Genomic DNA, 21777 nt, shown 5'->3' on the forward strand with positions numbered 1-21777 from the left:
TGCATAGTCCGAGCCTTCCTCGCATCTATCCGCACCATCTCACATTGAAGAGGAATGTGAACAAAAAAAGTCAAGTCACAAAAAGGAAGAGAAATGGCGGAGGGTATATTTCCGAATTTGGAGAAACCTGAAGCAGCCCCGGCCCCCAAATGATGTGGAAGAGAGAAAGAAGAAGAGAGAGGGGTAGTTCCCGAATTAGGAAAAACCCAACTGCAGACAAAGTGAAGGGAGGAAGAAGGAGCCTTCTCATTTCTTTCTTCCTGCACGAGAAGAGCACGCACGCAGGCGACACAGGTTCACACAGAAAGAGAAAGGACAATAGAGACGGAAATCTGGTTGCTCAGAGGGAAGTAGAGCTGTCTTCCGCCGGTCCATCGCTGCAAGTAAGCGATTCTCCTGATCATCCATCTGCCATTGAGGGCTAGGGTTAGAGAATTGGGGGAGGTGGAGTGTGATGGGTTAGCTTTTGGTTATGGAATTAGGGTTAGGGTACTTGATGTGACTGAATGTTTTCCATCTGTTTGGAGTTAGGGTTAGGTTTAGAAGTAGGGTACTTGATGTGACTGGCTGATTATCAGCTGTTTAAGGAAGGTTATGGCGCTTGATGTGACTGATTGTTTTGTATTATCACTGTCTGCTCTAGCCATGCCTTAATGCATCTAAATCTTCTATCTAACCATCCAGATTACTTAAAATCCCACGGACTTTTTTATAGCTTGATCTTGATTTTTAAGTATAACCGTGGTTCTTGCCATTGTGTTACTAAGACCTGTAAAAGTTCAAGGTTTGATTTTAGGTACCCAAATGTTGACATCTGTTTTTGTTTTGGTTTTCAGCTTTTCTGATAACCTAACTTCCACACCTATGCTTCAATTCAAACATCGGGGTAAAAATATGATTAGTTAATTGGGTCGTATGAGTATGCCATACATAACTGATTAGTTTAGAGGCATTGTATACCTTTGGCGTTACACATATATATATATATATATATAGAGAGAGAGAGAGAGAGAGAGAGAGAGAGAGAGAGAGTGGATATTCCATATGTAAGTGGTTAATTTGAAGATTTTGTGTAATTTTGCCTTATACAACTGGCTAATTTTAAAAGGTTTGTATAATTGTTCCATATATAGCTGATTAATTTAGAGGATTTCTGCTTATACCTCATTATTACTGCAAGGTTGCATGACTTTGTATCACACAAAGGCTTAATTTAGAAGCATCATATGATTTTTCCATGCATAAATGTCAATTTACAGGGACTATGATTTCGCTTTATTTATAAGTCAGTGATTAATTTAGAGGAGTTGAATGATATTGCCATATGCACTTGATTAGTTTAGAGTTGTATGATTTTTCCCCATATATAGTGGATTAATTCAAGTGGTTGAATGATTTTTCCATCTGAGCTCCTCTCAGTTTAACATAAAGTATGGGCGTGCCATGTTCATAGAGCTAGGAATTTTAATGATAGGTTTCAAGCAGAATTGACGTTGCTGGATTTTAATGGTATCAATCTATTTTTTGGTCCTTAAAAGCCAAGAAGATGCTACCTCTTGTTTTCGTGGTATTTTCATCCTAAGTGGTCAGATCTCCACATATGATGAAGTGAATTGAAAACTATATTAGTTAGGATTTCACTTCTATGAGATTACATCAAATATGAGAGAAAATAAACCAGAAGAGAGTATTCAGCTTAAGAGGTTAAAGGAACTTGAATTTTGGAAATGATATGCAAGGGTGGGTTCACAGGAACAAAGGCCTATATAAGATTTCATAGGAATTAGCTGACTGACATTTAGTTTTTTTGGTGGGGCCATTAGTAAGATGTGTTAATGTACTTTGGGAAAACAAATGTTATTTTTTATATGATGATGAGATTATTTGGATTTAATCAATGGTTATTTTCCTAATGTCACACCAAACGAATGTGATGGCGAGACGATTTGGATCTAATTCATGGTTATTTTCTCTCATACTTGATTGGGTTCATTGTTTGCAAATAAAAAGTGTTAGTAAATATTTGCTCATTTCATTCATGATATATCAATATACATATTTTAAACCTTCATTATGGCAAAGTTTGGCCCATTCCTCTGACGAAAGATAGGCTGGTTCTATTTATGAGCATATATATAGTCTTGGGAACTCATGATGTGGATCAATAGACATCTTTGACAGAGGACCATCATTGACTTAGAATCAAATCCCACTAACATTTAGTAGATTAATGTTGACATTTTGATGATGTTCTCATTCTTGTTTTTCATATTTTAATAAATTTAGCAAGTTTATTCTTTGGAAAGATAATAGTCTTCAACAAACCTTGGATTTTACTGAGTATCAGATACTATAAGAACATCCAGCCAAAAAAATTCTATCCTTTTTTTAGGTGCTTAGCGAGACTTCCATTTGTGATCCATTTCTAACTGTCATACCTAATTTTGTATTATAACTTAAGTGAGACTAGAATTTAACTATATATAGTATTTTTCTTTCGCAATGTAATTAAATCTCAGTGAAGATGGTTTTTAGTAACAAAATTCTGTAATTTGTTTCAGAAACTTGACTATTCAGGATCATCAAGATATCGTCATGGCAATTAACTACAGGTCTTTGTGAGCTATTTTGGTGTAACATTATTTGGCTTAAATGTGTTAAATTTTAAAATCTCTGATACAACTAGCATTTATATATATAGGCAAGGTCTAAATAATCGTATACCAGCACCAAATGATCAGCTGCAAGTTAGAGTGGATGTCTTGCAGGGTGATGTTGATGAAGAAATTGGAGAACTTCACAGTAGAGTTAGAAAGCTGAAAGGGGTGAGTATAAAGAGAGTTTTATTGCTTGTTAAAAAAATAAAACGTTTGTGAAAGGTCTGCATCATTAATAAAAGCACATTTAACTTGCCAGTTGGAGATATATTATGAATGGGGCAAATCCAATGGAAATATTTAAATTAATTGGATTTTCTCATAATTTAGAATCATGTTTCACACTGGGAACGGATGAATGAGAATTTTTCAGAATGATAATCAATTTGCGAAAAAGTTTTCATATTGTTTGGGAAAGTGTTATCCCCGTTCCCTAAAATAGCTGTCAAAATTCCTCTAGAAAATATCTACAGGAAGAAATCTAAATTCCTTTCTTTATTTCCTCAAATGATACCTGACTTTTCATTATTTACCTAAACACAATTGGGTCAGTGACTATGTTTATTTCTTAAATAGCCGGATTTGAATTATGTGTTAAGGGAAGAAGAGTCGGATAGAAAGTATATGAATGTTCCACTAGGCTCCTAAAGAATTGTGGTATTTTCTTCTAATGTTCTATTTCACTGTATCTATTGTTTGGCAGGTTGCTTTAGCCATAGAGACAGAAGGAAAATTCCAGAATGAATTGCTTACTCAGTTGGTAAACAAAATATAGCCTTTATTGCTTAATAGAATGCAACATAAAAAGGTTCTTTATATAATAGACCATGGAGTGGTTTGTTTTTATAGAATAGATCATGAAAAATACATAAAATAGTTTACTTCATTGATCTTTTGTATGTGATGTTGTAGGAATCTACGATGATGAAGGCTCAGGCAGAGCTGAAGAATACAATGAAAAGGTTGAAAAAAAGTGTAATCCAGCAAGGATCGAACCATGTCATACACGTGATATTGTTTGCCCTTCTTTGTTTTTTTCTCGTCTACCTGTGGTCGAAAGTTTCCAAATAGGAAATGTTTTTTGAGTTTTGTTCAGATGGTATAGAAACAAGGCCGATGTGTGTACCCACTCTTGTACAGATATATTCTTGTAAAGGGGTGATCATGTGAATGAGCTGCCAGCCCTTTCCTTTCACGTGATAATATGTGTTAAATTCTGTAACCATGGAATGCAAAATATACGAATTGATTCTACCTTTTGAGTGATAACTTATAACATGCGCTAATTCTGAGACCATAAAACATACAAGGTATGCTTATTAGCTTACAAGTAATGTCATCAACCAACTATCTTCCATCTCTGGAGGTCCAAAATGCAAATTATTGAGCTGAAGATGGATGGAGTGCAATTGCACTTACATATATGTTGCAATGCATAACTAACTATAAAACCAATTTTTCTATAAACCCAAATGTCTCATTGACACCAAATCAGACATGTCTAGGCACTGAAAGACACATGAACTCATAACTTGAGTTTAAATCAAGAAGCAAAATTGAAAAGATGCTTGCATCATGATATGCAAGTGGTATCTTCCAAGTAGCACTCATGATAATGAAATAAACTATGATGTGGCCAATAATGCGCAAATATTTGGCTGAGAGACAACAATTATGTCTAGACATCTTGCTTTGAGGGATGAAATCCAACCTCAACTATGTAGATACAATGAATAAGCGCATTATGACACTTAATCCCTATTTGATATCTTCCAAGTAGCACTCATGATAATGAAATAAACTATGATGTGGCCAATAATGCGCAAATATTTGGCTGAGAGACAACAATTATGTCTAGACATCTTGCTTTGAGGGATGGAATCCAAGCCCAACCATGTAGATGCAATGAATAAGTGCATTACCACACTAAATACCTATTTGATATCAATATTAATATTATTTGTTATTTGTAGTGATTTAGCTCTAGTGCTCATAATTGTTTGACACATGGGTCAATTTGACAAGGGGCGTCGGAGAAGTCAACTTGTGTAGCTTAATTGAGCCCATCTATTGAATACATTTTTGATATTCCTAGAACCTTGGATGTTCAATGGAGAAATATAATGTGTTTTGAGTTCCTATAAAACTAGAGAATTATTTTCCGACGATGTGAGCAAAGAAGGAAGTTTGTGTTGGTATCTTTTTATGCCAAATTTTGGCAATGTTGCAATTAATAGTTTTTCTTTTGCATTTGTTCGGTAGTTAGATTCATAGTCAATCACACATATAAATAATACTCATTGTAGGTTTCACAAATAAACATGATTATTAATTCCTTTTAACCATACATAACAAAATACCTAATTCCATTATGCCTATCGAGTAGGATGTGGATTGCTAACACTTTAACCACATGAACATCACAATATTTAAGAATAAATATAGCAAGCATTTAGGCTCATGATTTCTATCACTTCTTTGGAGCCAGGATCAGAATAAGAATTAAAAACAAACCCATGATTGAATAATGTGTGTGCTCCTCTTACAGAGCAACCATTGACACTTGTTCGATCTTTTGACAAGACCAATCCATGCACATGGCCTTGCCATTTTGACATTACAATGTGAAACCATGGATCAAATCCAATATGCCCCTCAAACCCAAATCCAATAGAGAACTTCTGTCCTAAATGTAGTGTACTATTAAGGAAGGAATGATGTGTCAAAAGAAGTTTGCACTAAAATTATATGCCTCTAATGTTTAATGAGAGAAAACATCTCATTAATGACCTATGCACTTTACCACACGTGGGATTCACAACTTACCCTAGACGTTCAAGAGTTCTACTAATGACCACTTGACAATTTCGTGCATATATTGCACTAAGAATTGCGTAAGGATAGGGCAAGGTTGAAAATATGGCAGCAGCAAGACTGAATGTGGATCAAAGTCAAACATTGTAAAAGAGTCCTAAATGTAGTGTAAGGAAGGAATGATGTGTCAAAAGAAATTTGCACTAAAATTATATGCCTCTAATGTTTAATGAGAGAAAACATCTCATTAATGACCTATGCACTTTACCACGCGTGGGATTCACAACTTACCCTAGACGTTCAAGAGTTCTACTAATGACCACTTGACAATTTCGTGCATATATTGCACTAAGAATTGCGTAAGGATAGGGCAAGGTTGAAAATATGGCAGCAGCAAGACTGAATGTGGATCAAAGTCAAACATTGTAAAAGAGTATAATATTAGTACTCACAAACTTATTTCTCTCCAAGCATGCAAAGAGAAGGAGAGAAATCTAGAAAATATATACTGCTTCAAGAGAACTTCTATTATATTCTATGAGATGTATGATACAGCTACTGCTAAATTATGGTGATGATACTTAATTACTGATACCTTCTCAACACACGATTAAACTAGGAATGCCCTTCTGGAATTTGGATTTAGAATAGCACACCATAATATTCAATGACTTACAAATGTGCTATCAATAAAATATTGTTCATTTAGTGATTATCTCTACCTAGTCTTGAATTGAATGTGGTTGGCTAATGCATTTCAAGCTTTTAAACACACAGTAAAAGTCAAGCACACGATGAGATCAATCTTTTCCAGCATTAAATTATGATTATTCTTGTAAAATGGGAGTGCTCACCAACAATCTTTTGGAGAACATATTTGAGCATGCTCTACTCAACATTTTGCCATTACAATTTTAAGCCAAATGAGGTCAGTTGGTGCTCCAACACAAAAGATAATATATGCTCCAATACAAAAAATGGTAGGGTATCCAATAGAATTCAGCCCTCAAGAGCAGTCCGTAATAAAGGGCTTGAAAGAGTCGATGAACTGCTGGGTATTAATCCCTAGCTTTAAGTCAACTTCTCCACCTCCAAGCCAAAAGAATTGGGGTTCAAGCTTCACGATGGCATTGGACAAGATGATCTACACATATAACAATGATTCTATTGGCTAAATTGCAACAACAGAAATTTCATCAGCTAAAAAGAAAAAGAAAAACTCGTAATGTTATATACGGAGAGAAACACTGAAATATACCACGAGTTTTGATATTTACAAGAATGAGCCTAAGTTTTTCAAAAACTTACAAAAATAGCCATTGTTAATAGTAAATTTGATACTAACAAGAGCAGTATTCTTGGCATTTTTTCCATACATGACCTCTACAAGAACACCAGAAAACAAGGAAATGTACTTCAATCTTACAGGTAATTGGGTTTTCATTCCAACAGGGGTCACAGCATTATGAGAGAAGCCAGTTAATCGGTAAGCTTCATCCTCGGGAGCAAGCCGCACTGTAGCAACAGACAATTGTTTAGATTTCAAAACAAATGTTGTCATCAGAACAAACTTGCAAAAGCTTTACATATCAATAAATCATCCCCACACACAGACTTTTGAGAGCAAAATGTTGTTTTTTTTCCGAAGGAGAAACCACATTGAAAGATTCTCTTCTCACATATAACTGGGATGATGCTTAGTTGAAAAGCTCAGTTTAAGGAAGAAAAAGTTAAATAAATGTCCACTAAAACAACTAAAAATGCACATAGTATGTAACATACTCGAATGCATTGGCAAACTTTCTTTTTCATACGAATGCGTATGTTATCAAAACATTCTTATGTTTTTTTCACTTTTTACCTTAACTTTCTTACCTTAAAATTTTAATTTAATGAATACAAAAGCATGGTATTTACCTTACTTCGAGGGTGTTTACCAAAGCCGAATGATTGAAACATTCTCGAATGCGAATGCACGTATGGTTCATACTATGGAACACACAGTTGACCGTATCATAGAAAACTCATCCAGCATTTTTTGTGTTCCTTTTTGGTATTTTTCTCTTTTTTTTACATTTGATACAGTGGAAAGTTATTTTGTTGTGCAAATACTAGTTCTGCAAATTTCATCTATGATCAACTTAAGGGAGATTTTGTCAAGAGACTCTTGATAAATAACTATAAAAGAAGATCCTAAAAAAGTTGTTCTATTACTAAAAACTCATGAAGAGTAGAATCACTAAAGATCACTTACAATTGAATCTCTTCTTAGGAATTCTGCCATTGTTCAATGAATATACAAACTGTTTTACTTTTTCTGCATTCAAGCGTGCGGTATACTGCGAAATAACAAGCCACATTGAGCTAACAATCTAGGGCATTAGCAAAGAGAAATTATGAAGATTTGAAAGTATGACAACCTGTACGATCACCATGTAAAACTTTGAATTATGATAGTCGCTGCAGTCCTTTACGCTCTCATGTGCTTGTGTGTTTACCTGAAATAATCATTTTAAGATACGCACCTAGATTTTTCTTTCCACTTTCTTCAATTATGGAACTTAGACAAGAAATAAACAATCTGTCACTATTGGGATCTTCTTCCCCTTGATCATTGTCTTTGGGAGAGTGATCTCGATATGATGGTCAATTATCATTAGCGACTCTTACCTTATTACCAATGCTAACATTTGAGGGGGAAATAGGCCTTTTTCAGCATTTTGCAAGGTGTTACCTGTATGTGAACTTGGTTTACTTCCCCTTAACAATCCTTTTACATTTATAATGTCTCCAAGGAGATCATATCACATACATCATCTATGCCCTACACTTTGGGTGTCTCTAATCTGACTTTTTGCATGCTTCCTTTGTCGATTTTCACCTCAATTTCACTTTATTCCCACGAGTAATACAATGCTTTGCTAAAAACAAATGGTATATATGCGATTATATACAAGTATACATATGCATACACACACACATATATATGTATATATATATATATATGTTATGCATGTATAAAAAGTAGAAATGGGTATTATATGTATGAGGGGGTTCTGAGATGCCCTTACCATGACTATGCTCTTGCAGAGATGATCAATGGAGGCTGCCCCTAACAAGTCTCGCCGCTCTTCAAAACTTCTGTCGTAGTAATCCGAAGGAACCCTCTTGAACTCAAAGGAATAAACCCCAACAGATTCAAGAATCCTGCCCAATCTGTGCTCTGTGGAAGAATCTTCCGCTTCTCCATCTCTGGCGAGAGGTTGGGCATCACGCGGCGGAGCCTCCTGCGGGCGGCTTCCTTCACCCTGAAGAGAATCTTCCAGGCATTGGATACGCTCCAAGATCCGAATCTGCAAAGATTCGAGGTGAGCAGCCGCCATTTGTGGGCGATTGTGATGGTGAGCAGACAGACTCCTTCCAAAAGTGTGGCCCTGTAGAAGACTTCAGAATAAAAGCCATGGCTATGTATGTATGTATGTATGTATGTATGTATGTCATAATGTATGTATGTATGTATGTATGTCATAATGCATGCATGTATGTATGTATGTCATAATGTATGTATGTATGTATGTATGTATGTCATAATGTATGTATGTATGTATGTATGTCATAATGTATGTATGTATGTATGTATGTATGTCATAATGTATGTATGTATGTATGTATGTATGTCATAATGTATGTATGTATGTATGTATGTATGTCATAATGTATGTATGTATGTATGTATGTATGTATGTCATAATGTATGTATGTATGTATGTATGTATGTCATAATGTTTGTATGTATGTATGTATGTATGGTCACGAGGCCGGGGACCGTTTTAGGGGTGGAATGAACCTTATGAACATATATGCTTATTCTCATATACACAAACCACGCACATTTACATAACATATTGTGAAATGCTCTCAAGAATAGCCTCCTTTTCATTATGTCTCAAGTTACATTTTATAGACTCTCTCTTAGCGTGGAGGGTGTTCTCCCGCTCCAATTAGCTCTACTAATTATGGGGTTTGGTGGGGGCCTAGTTTGGGTGTGGTGCATGAGGCTTGGTAGGGGCCTAATTTGGGTGTGGTCTATGTGTGGTGCATGGGGCTTGGTAGGGGCCTAATCTAGGTGTGGTCCATGTGACCACCACAATTCCCCTTTGTAAAAAAAAAAGTTACTGTGCAGTCGAAGCGCGACGAGGCGTGGACGACGGTTCCAAACGGGGGGATGACACGGGCGTGGGCGTAGGCATGAGTGTGGGCGGGGGCGGTGGTAGTTGATGGAAGGGCTTCATGCGAGACTGGTGAGCAAAGGTAGAGCGGTTGTTGGAGGCGCGGCGGAGCAGGTATGTAGTGTCGCGTATTTGCTTTTGAACTTTGAAGGGACCGATCCATCGGTGCATGAGCGATTCGCTGAGACCGCGACGACGGATGGGGAAGTAGACGAGGACTTTGTCACCGACGTGGTATTGATGGTCGACACGGCCTATATCGTGTTGTCGTTTTTGGCGTAGTTGTGCCTGGTGCAGGTTGCTCGTGATGGCTTTGCGGAGGAGGGGCTGGAGTTGTTGTAGGTGGGACCACCAAGACACTGCGTCAGCGTGGAGTCGTGTGGTTGGTTGCGGGACTGCCACTTCTGGGGGTAAGCGCGGGTCCCTTCCGTAAAGGGCCCGAAATGGGCTAATGCGGGTAGAGGCTTGCACAGTTGTGTTGTAGGCATGCGTAACGAAGGGCAAGATTCGGTCCCAGGTTGAGTGCAGCGGATCGATGTAGGCTGAGATTTGTTGTTTTAAGGTTCGATTGAGGCGCTCCGTCAACCCATTCGTTTGCGGATGGTAGGGTGACGTGAATAACTGTTGGATTCCTATTTGTGTTGAAACGAGGCGTAGGAGCTCACCGTTGAACTGGGGTCCTCGATCGGACAAGATTTGGAGTAGGCAACCGTGGGGGAAGATGATTTTCTCCAATAGTTTGGAGGCGATGGTCATAGCCTTTGCATCTGGGATAGCGGCTGTCTCAGCCCAACGCGTCAAGTACTCGGTGATGACGAGGATGAATTTGTTCCCTCCTTGTGACTCGGGAAAGGGGCCCATAATGTCCCATCCGACGATTTCAAATGGAGCTTGAACTTGTATCGGATGTAAGAGGCCTTGAGCCACTTGAGGTGATTTGATGGCCTGACATAAGTTGCATGCTTTGATGTAGGAGGCGACCTCGTGGCGTAGCCCAGGCCAATAGAATTTGCGACGAATTTTGTCGAGCACCTTATGAAAACCCAAGTGGCCGGACAACGGGTGATCGTGGAAGAAACGAAGGTAAGACTGGCGTAGTTGCTCAGGCACGTAGACTCGGGGTTCTTTGCCTACTTGACAAAAAAGTAGGACATTATCCTGGATCATGAATTGCTTGGTGAGGGATGATGTCGGTTCAGCTCGTAGGCGGTGGCAGATATCTTGGATTTGTTTGTCGTGTTGTTGCATGTTGGCCATTTGGGACGAGGATATGGGGAAATTGATTGTGTTGGAGGTGATCTGGTTCGCCTGAAAGGATATGCGGGATAATCCATCGGCGACGATGTTTTGTGGACCATGGCGATAGCGCAGAGTGAATGTGTAATCCTGTAGCGCCAAAACCCAACGAAGTAAGCGGCCGGGTGGATGAGCCTTCTTTATGAGGGAGAGCAATGGCTGATGGTCGGTTTCGACTGATGTATTTGATCTGTGAAGGTATGGGTGGAAACGATGGAATGCCCAGACGATGGCGAGGAACTCTTTTTCAGTTGTCGAGTAATTTTGTTCGGCTTTGGTAAGTGACCGACTGATGTAGGCAATCGAGCGGAGTTGGTCGTTGTCGTCGGATTGGAGCAGGACCGCACCAAGGCCGACATTGGAGGCATCCGTCTACAGATGGAAAGGCTTCGTGAAATCAGGGTGGGCCAGGAGGTCAGAGGCTTGGAGTGTTCTCTTGAGCTGCAGGAAGCTGGATTCGCAGGCTTCGGTCCACAGGAAGGGTGCGTCTTTTTGTAGGAGCGCGCGTAGTGGGGCTGACAGGTCGGCTAGCCGTGGGATGAAACGAAGAGAGAACGTGAGGAGGCCGAGGAAGCGTTGAAGCTGCTTGACTGTGGTGGGGCGTGGGAATTTTTGGACTGCTTCTGTCTTCTCCGGGTCCATTTGTATTCCGTCGGAGGAGATGACGTACCCAAGGAAGCGGAGGCACGTACTACCCCATCGGCACTTCTTCCATTGCAGCTGCAATCGATAGCGTTGAACACAAGTTAGGACCTCCCGAAGGACTTGAAGGTGTTCTGCCCAAGTGCTTGTATGTACCAGAATATCGTCTAGATAGACAATGACGACACGGCGGGTGATGAGATCATCAAAGATGGCATTAGCCATTCGCTGGAATGTGCTCCCCGCATCAGATAGGCCAAAGGGCATCCGTGTGAACTGAAAAATGCCTTTCCTAGTGCGGAATGCAGTTTTGTGGGCATCGTGAGGATTCATCGGGATCTGCCAATATCCCGAGGCTAGATCGAGGGAGGTGAAGTACTTTGATTTGCCAAGCTGGTCGAGGAGGTCATCGATACGAGGGAGAGGGTATCAGTCATGGGTGGTGACATGGTTCAGTTGTCAGAAGTCGACACAAAAGCGGTAAGAACCATCCCCTTTCTTTACCATGTGTGGCTCCGAGATCCACTCGCTCTTGGAAGGTGTGATAATCCCTTGTTGGAGCATAGTTTTGACGGCGTTGTCGATGCGCTCGTGGTCGAGAGGCGAGCGACGTCAGGGAGCTGCGTTGATGGGGCGGGCGTTGCCTGTAGGAATCGTGTGGTGAATCGGAAAACGGACCGAGGGAGGTTTTACAGGTGGTGTAGACAACGAGGGAAAGGTGGCGAGGAGCCGTCTGATGTCGTTGATGCGCTCCGCCGGTGATATCAGGTACTGTGTGTTGCTGATGTGGGTGGTATCCCGCGGAGTAGTGAAGAGCGCGATCGGAATGTGATTTGGGAGGATGAGCTGTTGTGCGGAGAAATCGAGACAGGCTCGACTATGGAGGAACCAATCACATCCCAAGGTGATTGGGAACAACTGGCGCGGGAGGACGTAGAAACAATGGTGGATCTGGGCGGAACTAATGGTGAGCATGCACCTGACTTGCGTATGTGAGTGGTACACCCGTTGTTGGTCGCCGAAGAGGATTTTAATGGGCGGTGCGTGGCTCGTGGGAAGTTGTAATTGGGTGACTAAATCTGCGCTGATGGAAGAGATGTTGTTGCCGGAGTTGAGGAGAACTTCTTGGGTCGTGTGCTGGAGGCGGGCGATTGTGGTACAAACGGGCGAAGTTGATGAAGTGGAGGCGTGGACGTGCGGGGGCGGCTCGATCGTGGGAGAAACGGGAGAAGTTGAGGACGTGGAGACGTGGACGTGCGGGGGCGGCTCTCCCTGCGGCACCCCGCGCATTAGTTTTCCGGGAGCTCAGAGAGGGAGGCAACGTCAGCCAATTGGACGTTCTGCTTCTGTTGGTGATTCTGCCACTTTCGGCAGTGACGCCGAATGTGGCCATAGTTGTTGCAGTAGAAACATTTGGGGCGTCCCTGGCTGTCTCGTTCGGGCAATGCACGCTTGGCACGTAATTGCGCGTTCTGGATGTCGATGTCCATGGGAGTGACGACTGGTATAGTGTTTGTATGATCATGACTGAGATTACCTGGTGTGTGCATGTCGTGCGCGTCTGCAGCTTCGATGCGTTGGGCAGTGAGGATGGCTTCGTGTAGTGTCGTCGGGCCTTGATCGCGTACACGGCGGCGGAGGTCATGTCGTATACGCGGCCAGAAAAAAAACAACTTCATGTCCTCCGACATGTTGGCGTCAGCCCGGCGTAGGATCTGCACAAAACGAACCGCGAACTGGGTGATGGGTTCGCGTGGTTGTTGGGTAATTGACTCAAGTTGTTGTAGGGCCGTCTGGCGGGAGTCTTGATGAGCAAAATTCCGAATCATGGCTGCCCGTAACAGATCCCAGTCGTTGCGTGTCTCTTCGGGTTGTTGTACAAGCCATGTTGCCGCGATATTCTCGAGGAGTGTCTTCATCTCCATTGCCTTCCGAGGGTGTGGCCACTGGTGGTAACTGGCCACCATTTCGAAATGATCCAGCCAAGAGAGGACGTCTTCCGATGGTAGGCCGGAGAACGGTTTTGGGCGAACTCGAGAGTCCGGGAGATTTTGTTGTGGCTCGGATCGTGCTGAAAGAAAGGACAACATGGCTTGGTTAGTATGGTTAACTTGTAAAATGATGTTGGACAGAGCTTGAACCAGTTGGTCGATTGGCGATGTGGGCTGGTGTCCTTGATTGTGTTGTAGGAATTCCGGATTCATCGAGTTTGCGTTGCCGTCGTTGTTGTCGTGTTGCATCGTGGCGGGCGTTGTTGGGGTCGTGAGTTGGGGTGGCTTGGCCCGTCTTCTCCACCAAGATGTGAAATGCTCTCAAGAATAGCCTCCTTTTCATTATGTCTCAAGTTACATTTTATAGACTCTCTCTTAGCGTGGAGGGTGTTCTCCCGCTCCAATTAGCTCTACTAATTATGGGGCTTGGTGGGGGCCTAGTTTGGGTGTGGTGCATGAGGCTTGGTAGGGGCCTAATTTGGGTGTGGTCTATGTGTGGTGCATGGGGCTTGGTAGGGGCCTAATCTAGGTGTGGTCCATGTGACCACCACAATATTAACAAGCAAATAGACACCAAAAACATGCATATACAAGTTAAATCCTATATTTAGTCCTTGGACATATTTAAGGTGGGCATTAATCTCAATATCGGCATGTAACCTAAAGTCATCAACACAATGACTCGAAATAACCCATCCTCTATGGTTCAAGTCCCTGGTGATTATGCTCACGTTTCATACACGCACGTGTATCTTGGAGATAATGTGTCATTTATATGCCCATTAAAGATAATAATTATAGACAAGGCATTACATAGTAACACGTATGAAAGCATCGGGGGCAAGACAAATCCACGAGATCTATAGCCAAACAAACAAACAAACAAACATCCAAGGCTATTTTTGATCTACCTATAATCAACTGACGAGGATGTCATGGCCATTTGGTAGATCATGTGTTTGTCATAATTGATCATTAAAATGATCCTTCATAGGTTTGATTTTGAGATTCTACACATTGATAGCTTAGAAATCACTTTCCACAACTCATAGTTGATAAACACTAAGGGGATTCTATAATGTTATGTTCATTGTAAAACATATTTATACTTAGTCTTTGAGATTATGCAAGACATTGTCTAATTGCAATGCTTTTGTGATGAACTTGGAGATGTCTTTACAAATTTAGATTATTATATCACGAACATGAATATGACCATCAACACATCTAGAAGAAAATTAGGAACCATTTTTTTGTTGAATCAAGACTTTTTATTTTTGTCAATAAAAAATTGAACTTTCAAATGAGGTGTCTCGAAACAATAGGTTGTTGTTTAGAGAGAAAACGGTAACAAAGAAAATGGAGGCCAACAAGTTTCTTTCAAGTGGAAACACGAAGATAAATAATAATAAAACGATGGAATCACACCTTATAAAATGCAAGAGAAACGAAGAGGACGGAGGTCCACTTCTCAACCTTCTTTCAAGTGGAAGCATGAACTTCGATAATAAAAAAAAGGTTAAAGTGGAGAAAAAGTAGCCAAGTTGTTGTGATCATAAGCAAAACCCATAGGATTGAAAGGGGCACGAGGTTGATCGATCCATCATTTTTGTGTGGAGGGTCAACCACCTGCCTAGACACAATTGGTAGGGCCTTTGAATGAATAAGTCAACGAGAGGTGTTTTTTGCAAGGCCAAAGATTGATGTGATCCATTAAGTGTGTAGGTGCCCAACATAATTGTACCAAATGATGGATAGATAATATGGGATACTTCACACACACAACTCAAGGCTAGTTCTCCTTGTTGAGAGTTTGTCTCGAGCTTCTCGCATCTTTAACGAACTAGCTTTTAGGTTTGTGGAACCAAGACATTTCTTTGATCCATCACACAAATGCAAACAGGGCGAGAAGCTGATAATGAATGAATGATCTCAATCCTGGAATGGATTATAATACAAAGGACAAACTCTAGAATACCGTCGATGGTTTCTTTTATCTCCACAAATGCCATGTCCCCCCCTACTCAGCCCTAAAAACTAGGTGTGAATCCATGACACGTTTTTCTTTTATCTCAACAAATGCCCCCCCCCCCCCCCCCCCCCCCCAAAACAAAACAACTGGCTCTTGAATGAGAGAAACTGGGCATGTGAATCGAAGCTAATCGTTTCTTTTATTTCTCGGAATGCCCCTAGTGAATGCCAGAATGAGAGAAACATGGGGACAATCGAACCTAGTAGCTTTTCTCTTTATTGCCCTTGGCGAAACCCTAGAATGAGAGGAGAGACAATGCAAGATGGGCGAAAAATGGGGGTTTTCCTTATATTATTGGGAATGCCCCTTTCGGTCAGTCAATCATTCGGAACGGAGAGAAACAGAATCCGGGGATGAATCGGAGGAGATTGTAATCTGCTTTTCGGGGCCGGGGATCGATCGCGACGAGTGTCGGCTTTCGGTATATTCCCCCTTGTCATTGTCAATCCTTCTCTCTCTCTATCTCTCTCTCTCTCTCTCTTTCTCTCCATATAAGAAAGAATCCACCCAAATACATTGAATCTTGTCACAAACACACCAACACTCACACACACACAATTCATTCTGGTTGTGGTAATGGCTGAAGAGATCATCTCTCTGACAGAGCTCCTTGCTCGCTCAGCCCAAACCCATGGTGATAACCCATCTCTCATCTCATCAGGAGGACCCAAGCTCACTCATGCCGGGCTTCAGGCCGCTGTCGATGCTGCCGCGGCTCAGCTCATCCGCGCGGGCGTGAAACCTGGGGATGTCGTGGCTCTCACCTTCCCCAATTCCATCCAGGTAAAATGTCTCCATAGATCCTCAGATAATTGTCATCTACTCATAGATCTATATACCTTCTTTTGTATATGGTTTTTTCATGTTCTGAACATGATGTACCGATGTTGGTTGCCTTAATTCATGATGGAATTTCCGATAATACGATTTACTCAGGATTTTTTCATGAGAATTTTTCAATACGCTTAGATGTTAGGGACACATGACCCATATACTTAAAATATTTGCATAGATCAGAGGGGGAGATGGTTTTTCAGTATATGAATTTCATGACATAAATCTCAGTTCATAAATAAGGGGTACATGTGACCAATGTGCTAAAGCAGTCTTTCGGTATATATATATATATATATTCGTTTTTGTCCGGCTATTAAAGACGAAGAAGAAGAAGAAGAAGAAGATGGAGTGTGGGGATGGTGCATGATGATGACGGTGGTGCATAATGCATACTGATGATGATCCATGATGCATGGTGCATCATACACAAACAATGATTTTGCATATGTTGGTGATGATGGTGCATGATGATGACAATGTTTGTGCACATTGATTGCATCATGAATGATTTTATCATGCATGGTGATGCCGCTTCATGGCTTATTGCAGTTTATTGTGGCATTCCTAGCCGCCATACGAGCTCGTGCGGTAGCTGCACCATTAAATGCCGCATACACAGAGGAGGAATTTCTCTTCTATTTGGAAGATTCGAGTGCAGTGCTGGTAATTGTGCCGGCGAATGAAGGCAATCAAGCAGCCGAAGGTGCAGCCCAAAAGCTCAATCTCCCCATCATAGAAGCAAAATGGAAAGACTCCGATGATGGTGTGGATCTCTCATCAAAGTTCAAGGCGGAGTTCTCTTCGGAACCATGTGACATATCACAGGTCTTGAATCACATAGAAGATGAAGCTTTATTCCTTCACACATCAGGAACCACTAGCCGTCCCAAAGGGGTACCGTTGACCCAGATAAACTTATCAGCATCTGTACAACACATAGTAGAGGCATATGAACTGGGGCCATCAGATAAGACTGTGATAATACTACCCCTCTTTCATGTTCATGGATTAATGGCCGCCTTACTCTCATCCTTAGTGGCTGGAGGAACAGTGGTTCTACCCAGTGCTGGACGTTTCTCGGCCACTAAATTTTGGGACGACATGAAAACATATGGTTCGACTTGGTACACGGCAGTGCCTACTGTTCATCAGATCTTGCTAGAAAGACATAAGGCCAAACCAGAGCCTAACTATCCGAGCCTCCGATTCATCCGCAGTTGCAGTGCTTCTCTGGCACCAGCTGTGCTCGAACAATTGGAGGAAGCTTTCAGCGCTCCTGTGCTAGAGGCCTATGCAATGACAGAAGCTAGTCATCAAATGACATCTAATCCTTTGCCAAAATATGGTCCTCGCAAACCAGGATCGGTTGGCAAACCGACAGGAATTGAATTGGGGATCTTAGATGATAATGGCACATTGTTGCCCCCTACACAAGTAGGAGAGGTCTGCATCCGAGGTTTGAATGTTACGAAGGGTTATAAGAACAATCCCGATGCAAACAAGGCGGCTTTCTTGTTTGGGTGGTTTCACACTGGAGACCGGGGATATTTGGACGAAGAAGGGTACTTATGCTTAACGGGCCGTATCAAAGAGTTGATCAATCGTGGAGGTTTGTATGTGAAATATTTTGTATATAGTTCTCCATGTTTATGAAGGAGAATTTATTTATTTTATTCATGGTTTTTGTTGGGTTCAGGTGAAAAGATCTCTCCTTTAGAAATTGATGCTGTCCTCTTAGCTCATCCTGCTGTATCTCAAGCTGTTGCATTTTCTGCACCAGATGCAAAATATGGAGAAGAGGTGATTCTCCGATATTTTGTGGGTTGAGAAATCTTCTGTATTTTCTAGGGTCAGGCTTTAAGATTCTTCGATATATTTTAGGGTTCCTGGTTTAAGATACTTCGGCATTTCTAGGGTTTAGACTTTAAGATTAATAATTACACATTTTGAGAGGAAAAGTGTGGTTGACCATGGAAGGTGAATGCGGCCATCGTGCTGCATGAGGGAGCTTCCGCAACTGAGGATGATATCAAAGAATTCTGTAAGAAGAATCTGGCTGCATTCAAAATCCCGAAGAAGATATTTTTCTCAAAGGATGTCCCAAGGACGCCGACGGGAAAGATTCAGCGACGGATTGTTGCCGAGCATTTCCTATCTGGTTCAAAGGCATCGGAAAAATAGTTCTCCAAGGTATATATACATATTATGATGGGTGTTTTGGTGTCCTCAATAACAAGAGAAGACAATAGTATAGCATCCATTCAGTAGGGTATTTAGAGGTCATGAAAAATTAACTGATTGGTAGTTTTGGTTTAAGAAGCCCAACATTAGAAACCAATAGTTTTTGGGTTGTTAGCTAGCAAAGTCATGTTGTACGACCACATCTCAATGGGTGCCTGGTACATACAGTGTCTATCTGGCCTACAGTTTGCTTGTTTGAACCAACCATGTGAACATGCCCCTTGGTTGGAGGGAGCTTATGGAAGGGTAGTAGTATTGGTGCCATAGCTATGTGCACCCCTATGATAGATTGTTTTTTCAAATTGGCTTATTTAATAAAGTGTATGCAGGCTGAGATCGAGATCATTGGGAGGTGATGTATAAGAAACTGGGGAATAATACAGACAACAGAAAGCCATCTTGGATGTCTGGTGGTTAATAATTATTTGCACACTTGTAGCTTTTTCAAAAACAATTTTTTACTTCCTAGTAAGGATTTTGTCCGACTTTTCCACTATATCCAGTATTGTTGACAAAAAAAAAGCAGTGAATGTTTGGAAAACAGGGTAACTCCTAATGGGTATTAGTTTTGATCCAGCAATGGTTTTAATGGTGTCCATCTTGGATTGTCTATATAACCCAAAATAGTTGATCCTTTCCCTCCAGCAATGGTTTTAACGGTGTCCGTCTTGGATTGTTTATATAACCCAAAATAATTGATCCTCTTCATATTGGATCCTGCTTGATGTACCAAGATCATTGCATATTTGTGTATTAAATCAATTGATATTTTATTGAACAGCAGTGTCATTGCTTTTGTTCAATTGGGTGACCTCATGACGTGAAATGCTAATTCCCTTCATGTGGGTTTTGTTTTTGCCAAGTGATCTTTCTGGGCCAAATTTTCAATTTGTTATCGCTATTCACTTTAGGACTTAGAAATTGCCATCGAAAGCCCAAGGCTGTAGAATCGATGATTATGTATCAGGAGTACTTTTATCATACAAGTCTTCAGCTTTTGGTAAGATGTGAATTATATTGACATAAATTTCAGGATATTGGTTCTAATCATAATTGTGACAGGAGTTTTTTTTTTTGTTAACCTCTCAAATCAAAGTTTGTTCTTTACTTTTGTTGAACCTATTGGGCTTGGGTACTGTGTTTTACTTGCTTCAATGTGGTGCGAATTGAATTGAGCGCTAGCAGATCATGTTTTACAAGGAAAAGGAATAGTTTTGGTCACTTATTAATTTGTTTTGTCAATCATAACATATCGTAATCAATGATTGAGGTTCTAAGTGCACAAATGACTAATCAGTGTTCTTAGACAACCAAATGAAAGGGAGTGTTTTAGATATTTGCATTCATGTGATCGACATGTATTGTTTGTGTGTGAACTTGGATTTACCGGTTCATCTATAGCTTTATAATCATTAACTTCGAATAAACTCCATAAGGTTTAAATGATGTTGCATACATGGATTTATGGAATGATTCTTATTTCCATCAAAATTAGGTGGGATGATTTGTCATGTAGAAAAATCTTTTGTTTGTTTGTGTGTCTCTATCGAAAGTTCCAAGCAAACCATTTATGGTTTGATTCCAAAAGGTGTTATGGAAATTGTCTCCGAAGTGTGCCAACCTTCGATTCTCCAATCAAGTATTGGTAAAAAAGTTGATAAATAGACACATCAATGTATTTGACCACTTTGCACTTTAAACATTTCAATGCTATGTGTGCGTGTTTGTGTGTATATATATATTTGTTGTTGCATGCTAGTTATTTTGTCTATTGGTTGGGCCCTGCCTTTATTTTGCTAAAAAAATTTATTTTGATTCTTTCTCATGAAAAGCTTGCAAAGGAGGTCTCTTGCATGCAACACCATTTAGAACTATTTGGAAGAAGATATCGTCTTAAAAGATTACGATCGATATTTCTCAAAGGTTTTGACGATTGAGTGTATGAATCAAGTCTTAGTTTGATTGCTGCTCTCATTATGTTCAAAGGGAAAATGTGAAAAATAGAAACTTCCAATAAAGTTATGAGAAGTTAATAATATTATATTTTATATGGGTAGTATTTTTTTTTCCTTATATCATTATTTGATAACAAGACATGCCATTGAATACGGGAATTTGGAAACATTGTACATCATTTCTTAAAGAAAAGTGGGATAAAAATTCTCTCATATTCATCAAACCTAAAAAGCAATGAGAATGTTTAAAAAGGAAATGAAATTGTGTAATGGAGGATTTATTGGACAAGAAACACTTGGATATGTGAATAATTGGAAACTCTAACCATGTCCTGATGGTACAACATTAGAAATAATCTCCATCGACTTAGCTACCAAATGGAAAAGAACAAAGATCAACTATTTGAGATATTTTGAGATGAACCAAGGTTGTCCCTACCCTTTTGGTTGTCTAGAAAGTCATACAAATCACCCTCTTTGACACAACCTGTTTGGGACAACCAATCCGATCTTTGTTGTGCCTCTTATACATATCATCAATTGATATTTATGCTATAGTCTAAAAAGTAACATGTAAATATAGTGATCTTTCACACTTCTACCTAATCAATCCTAATCCTTATGATAGTGACATATTATTTTACCCTAAACCCCATATAGGAGTTTTTGGTCTCTCAGGGATGTTGTTATCGGCCTCTTTGGGTCAATCTCATGAGTTTTAGCTAGTTCATGTCAACCTTCTATCAGTGGCTCTTCTTATCCATATGCACATAAAAGACAATGACTACATGATTCCCTTGTTAGTCTACCTAGAGGACCTCCCTTTCCACGACATGACAAGGGGGGTTATCGGGGCTTCATGAGGGAAGTCCTTCTCAACTATCATGCTCATATTTCTTACTTATGCCACACAATGTGTAAACTACGCTTCACCAATAGACTTAACCTTCAGATCCCTCTGCCTTGGGAGGTTAGGGTCCAATTACAAAATATCAATGCATAATGCAATTTTAACCTAACAACATAGGTAGATTAAAGATGTTAATTGTATACACAGACAATCAAACAACATACCACTTAGCT

At 40.4% G+C, this 21777-nt stretch overlaps 4 protein-coding genes across 7 annotated transcripts; 2 read left to right on the forward strand and 2 right to left on the reverse strand.

Annotated features, from left to right (window-relative positions):
- Window positions 1-296: 296 nt before the first annotated feature.
- LOC147855090 (bet1-like protein At4g14600) lies at window positions 297-3894 on the forward strand. Of its 3 annotated transcripts, XM_087329938.1 has the most exons (6): window positions 313-383; window positions 837-886; window positions 2562-2612; window positions 2702-2825; window positions 3361-3417; window positions 3570-3894. In XM_087329938.1, exons 3-6 carry the CDS (start codon window positions 2596-2598, stop codon window positions 3726-3728), a joined length of 357 nt encoding a protein of 118 aa, XP_087186064.1. In that variant the 5' UTR covers window positions 313-383; window positions 837-886; window positions 2562-2595; the 3' UTR covers window positions 3729-3894. The 3 variants fall into 3 exon arrangements, with proteins under 3 accessions (XP_087186066.1, XP_087186064.1, XP_087186065.1); XM_087329940.1 differs by lacking the exon at window positions 837-886 and having other exon boundaries at window positions 297-383; XM_087329939.1 differs by lacking the exons at window positions 313-383; window positions 837-886 and adding an exon at window positions 1405-1509.
- Window positions 3895-6266: 2372 nt separating this feature from the next.
- Window positions 6267-8900, reverse strand: LOC147855091 (YbaK/aminoacyl-tRNA synthetase-associated domain-containing protein). The gene is made up of 5 exons (XM_087329980.1): window positions 8543-8900; window positions 7892-7969; window positions 7726-7810; window positions 6898-6986; window positions 6267-6615 (listed from the first exon to the last, which is right to left on the reverse strand). Exons 1-5 carry the CDS (start codon window positions 8852-8854, stop codon window positions 6478-6480), a joined length of 702 nt encoding a protein of 233 aa, XP_087186106.1. The 5' UTR covers window positions 8855-8900; the 3' UTR covers window positions 6267-6477.
- A 3912-nt stretch (window positions 8901-12812) lies between these two features.
- On the reverse strand, window positions 12813-13933 carry LOC147855092 (uncharacterized). The gene has a single exon (XM_087330448.1). The coding sequence runs from the start codon at window positions 13876-13878 to the stop codon at window positions 12928-12930; it is 951 nt and encodes a 316-aa protein (XP_087186574.1). The 5' UTR covers window positions 13879-13933; the 3' UTR covers window positions 12813-12927.
- A 2243-nt stretch (window positions 13934-16176) lies between these two features.
- On the forward strand, window positions 16177-19517 carry AAE3 (AMP-dependent synthetase and ligase family protein). Of its 2 annotated transcripts, XR_015530802.1 has the most exons (6): window positions 16177-16444; window positions 17048-18107; window positions 18195-18298; window positions 18476-18688; window positions 19069-19298; window positions 19367-19517. XR_015530802.1 is itself a non-coding variant. In XM_087330261.1 (5 exons), the coding sequence occupies exons 1-4, from the start codon at window positions 16238-16240 to the stop codon at window positions 18677-18679; spliced, it is 1575 nt and encodes a 524-aa protein (XP_087186387.1). In that variant the 5' UTR covers window positions 16177-16237; the 3' UTR covers window positions 18680-18688; window positions 19069-19517. The 2 variants fall into 2 exon arrangements, 1 of the variants encoding a protein (XP_087186387.1); XM_087330261.1 differs by having other exon boundaries at window positions 19069-19517.
- Window positions 19518-21777: the final 2260 nt, after the last annotated feature.

Source organism: Azolla caroliniana, unplaced genomic scaffold (genome assembly GCF_043228905.1).
Source record: "Azolla caroliniana isolate FFs.n. ecotype wild unplaced genomic scaffold, voAzoCaro1.0.p SCAF_14, whole genome shotgun sequence".
NCBI lineage: Eukaryota > Viridiplantae > Streptophyta > Polypodiopsida > Salviniales > Salviniaceae > Azolla > Azolla caroliniana.

Coding starts and splice junctions, on each gene's coding strand:
- LOC147855090 (XM_087329940.1), top strand. Junction 2,826..3,360: donor GAGTTAGAAAGCTGAAAGGG/GTGAGTATAAAG, acceptor ATTGTTTGGCAG/GTTGCTTTAGCCATAGAGAC. Junction 3,418..3,569: donor ATGAATTGCTTACTCAGTTG/GTAAACAAAATA, acceptor GTGATGTTGTAG/GAATCTACGATGATGAAGGC.
- LOC147855091 (XM_087329980.1), bottom strand. CDS start 8,854: ATGGCGGCTGCTCACCTCGAATCTTTGCAGATTCGGATCTTGGAGCGT. Junction 6,987..7,725: donor TCCTAAGAAGAGATTCAATT/GTAAGTGATCTT, acceptor CTGTTGCTACAG/TGCGGCTTGCTCCCGAGGAT. Junction 6,616..6,897: donor GAATGAAAACCCAATTACCT/GTAAGATTGAAG, acceptor TTATATGTGTAG/ATCATCTTGTCCAATGCCAT.
- LOC147855092 (XM_087330448.1), bottom strand. CDS start 13,878: ATGCAACACGACAACAACGACGGCAACGCAAACTCGATGAATCCGGAA.
- AAE3 (XM_087330261.1), top strand. CDS start 16,238: ATGGCTGAAGAGATCATCTCTCTGACAGAGCTCCTTGCTCGCTCAGCC. Junction 16,445..17,047: donor CCTTCCCCAATTCCATCCAG/GTAAAATGTCTC, acceptor GGCTTATTGCAG/TTTATTGTGGCATTCCTAGC. Junction 18,108..18,194: donor AGAGTTGATCAATCGTGGAG/GTTTGTATGTGA, acceptor TGTTGGGTTCAG/GTGAAAAGATCTCTCCTTTA.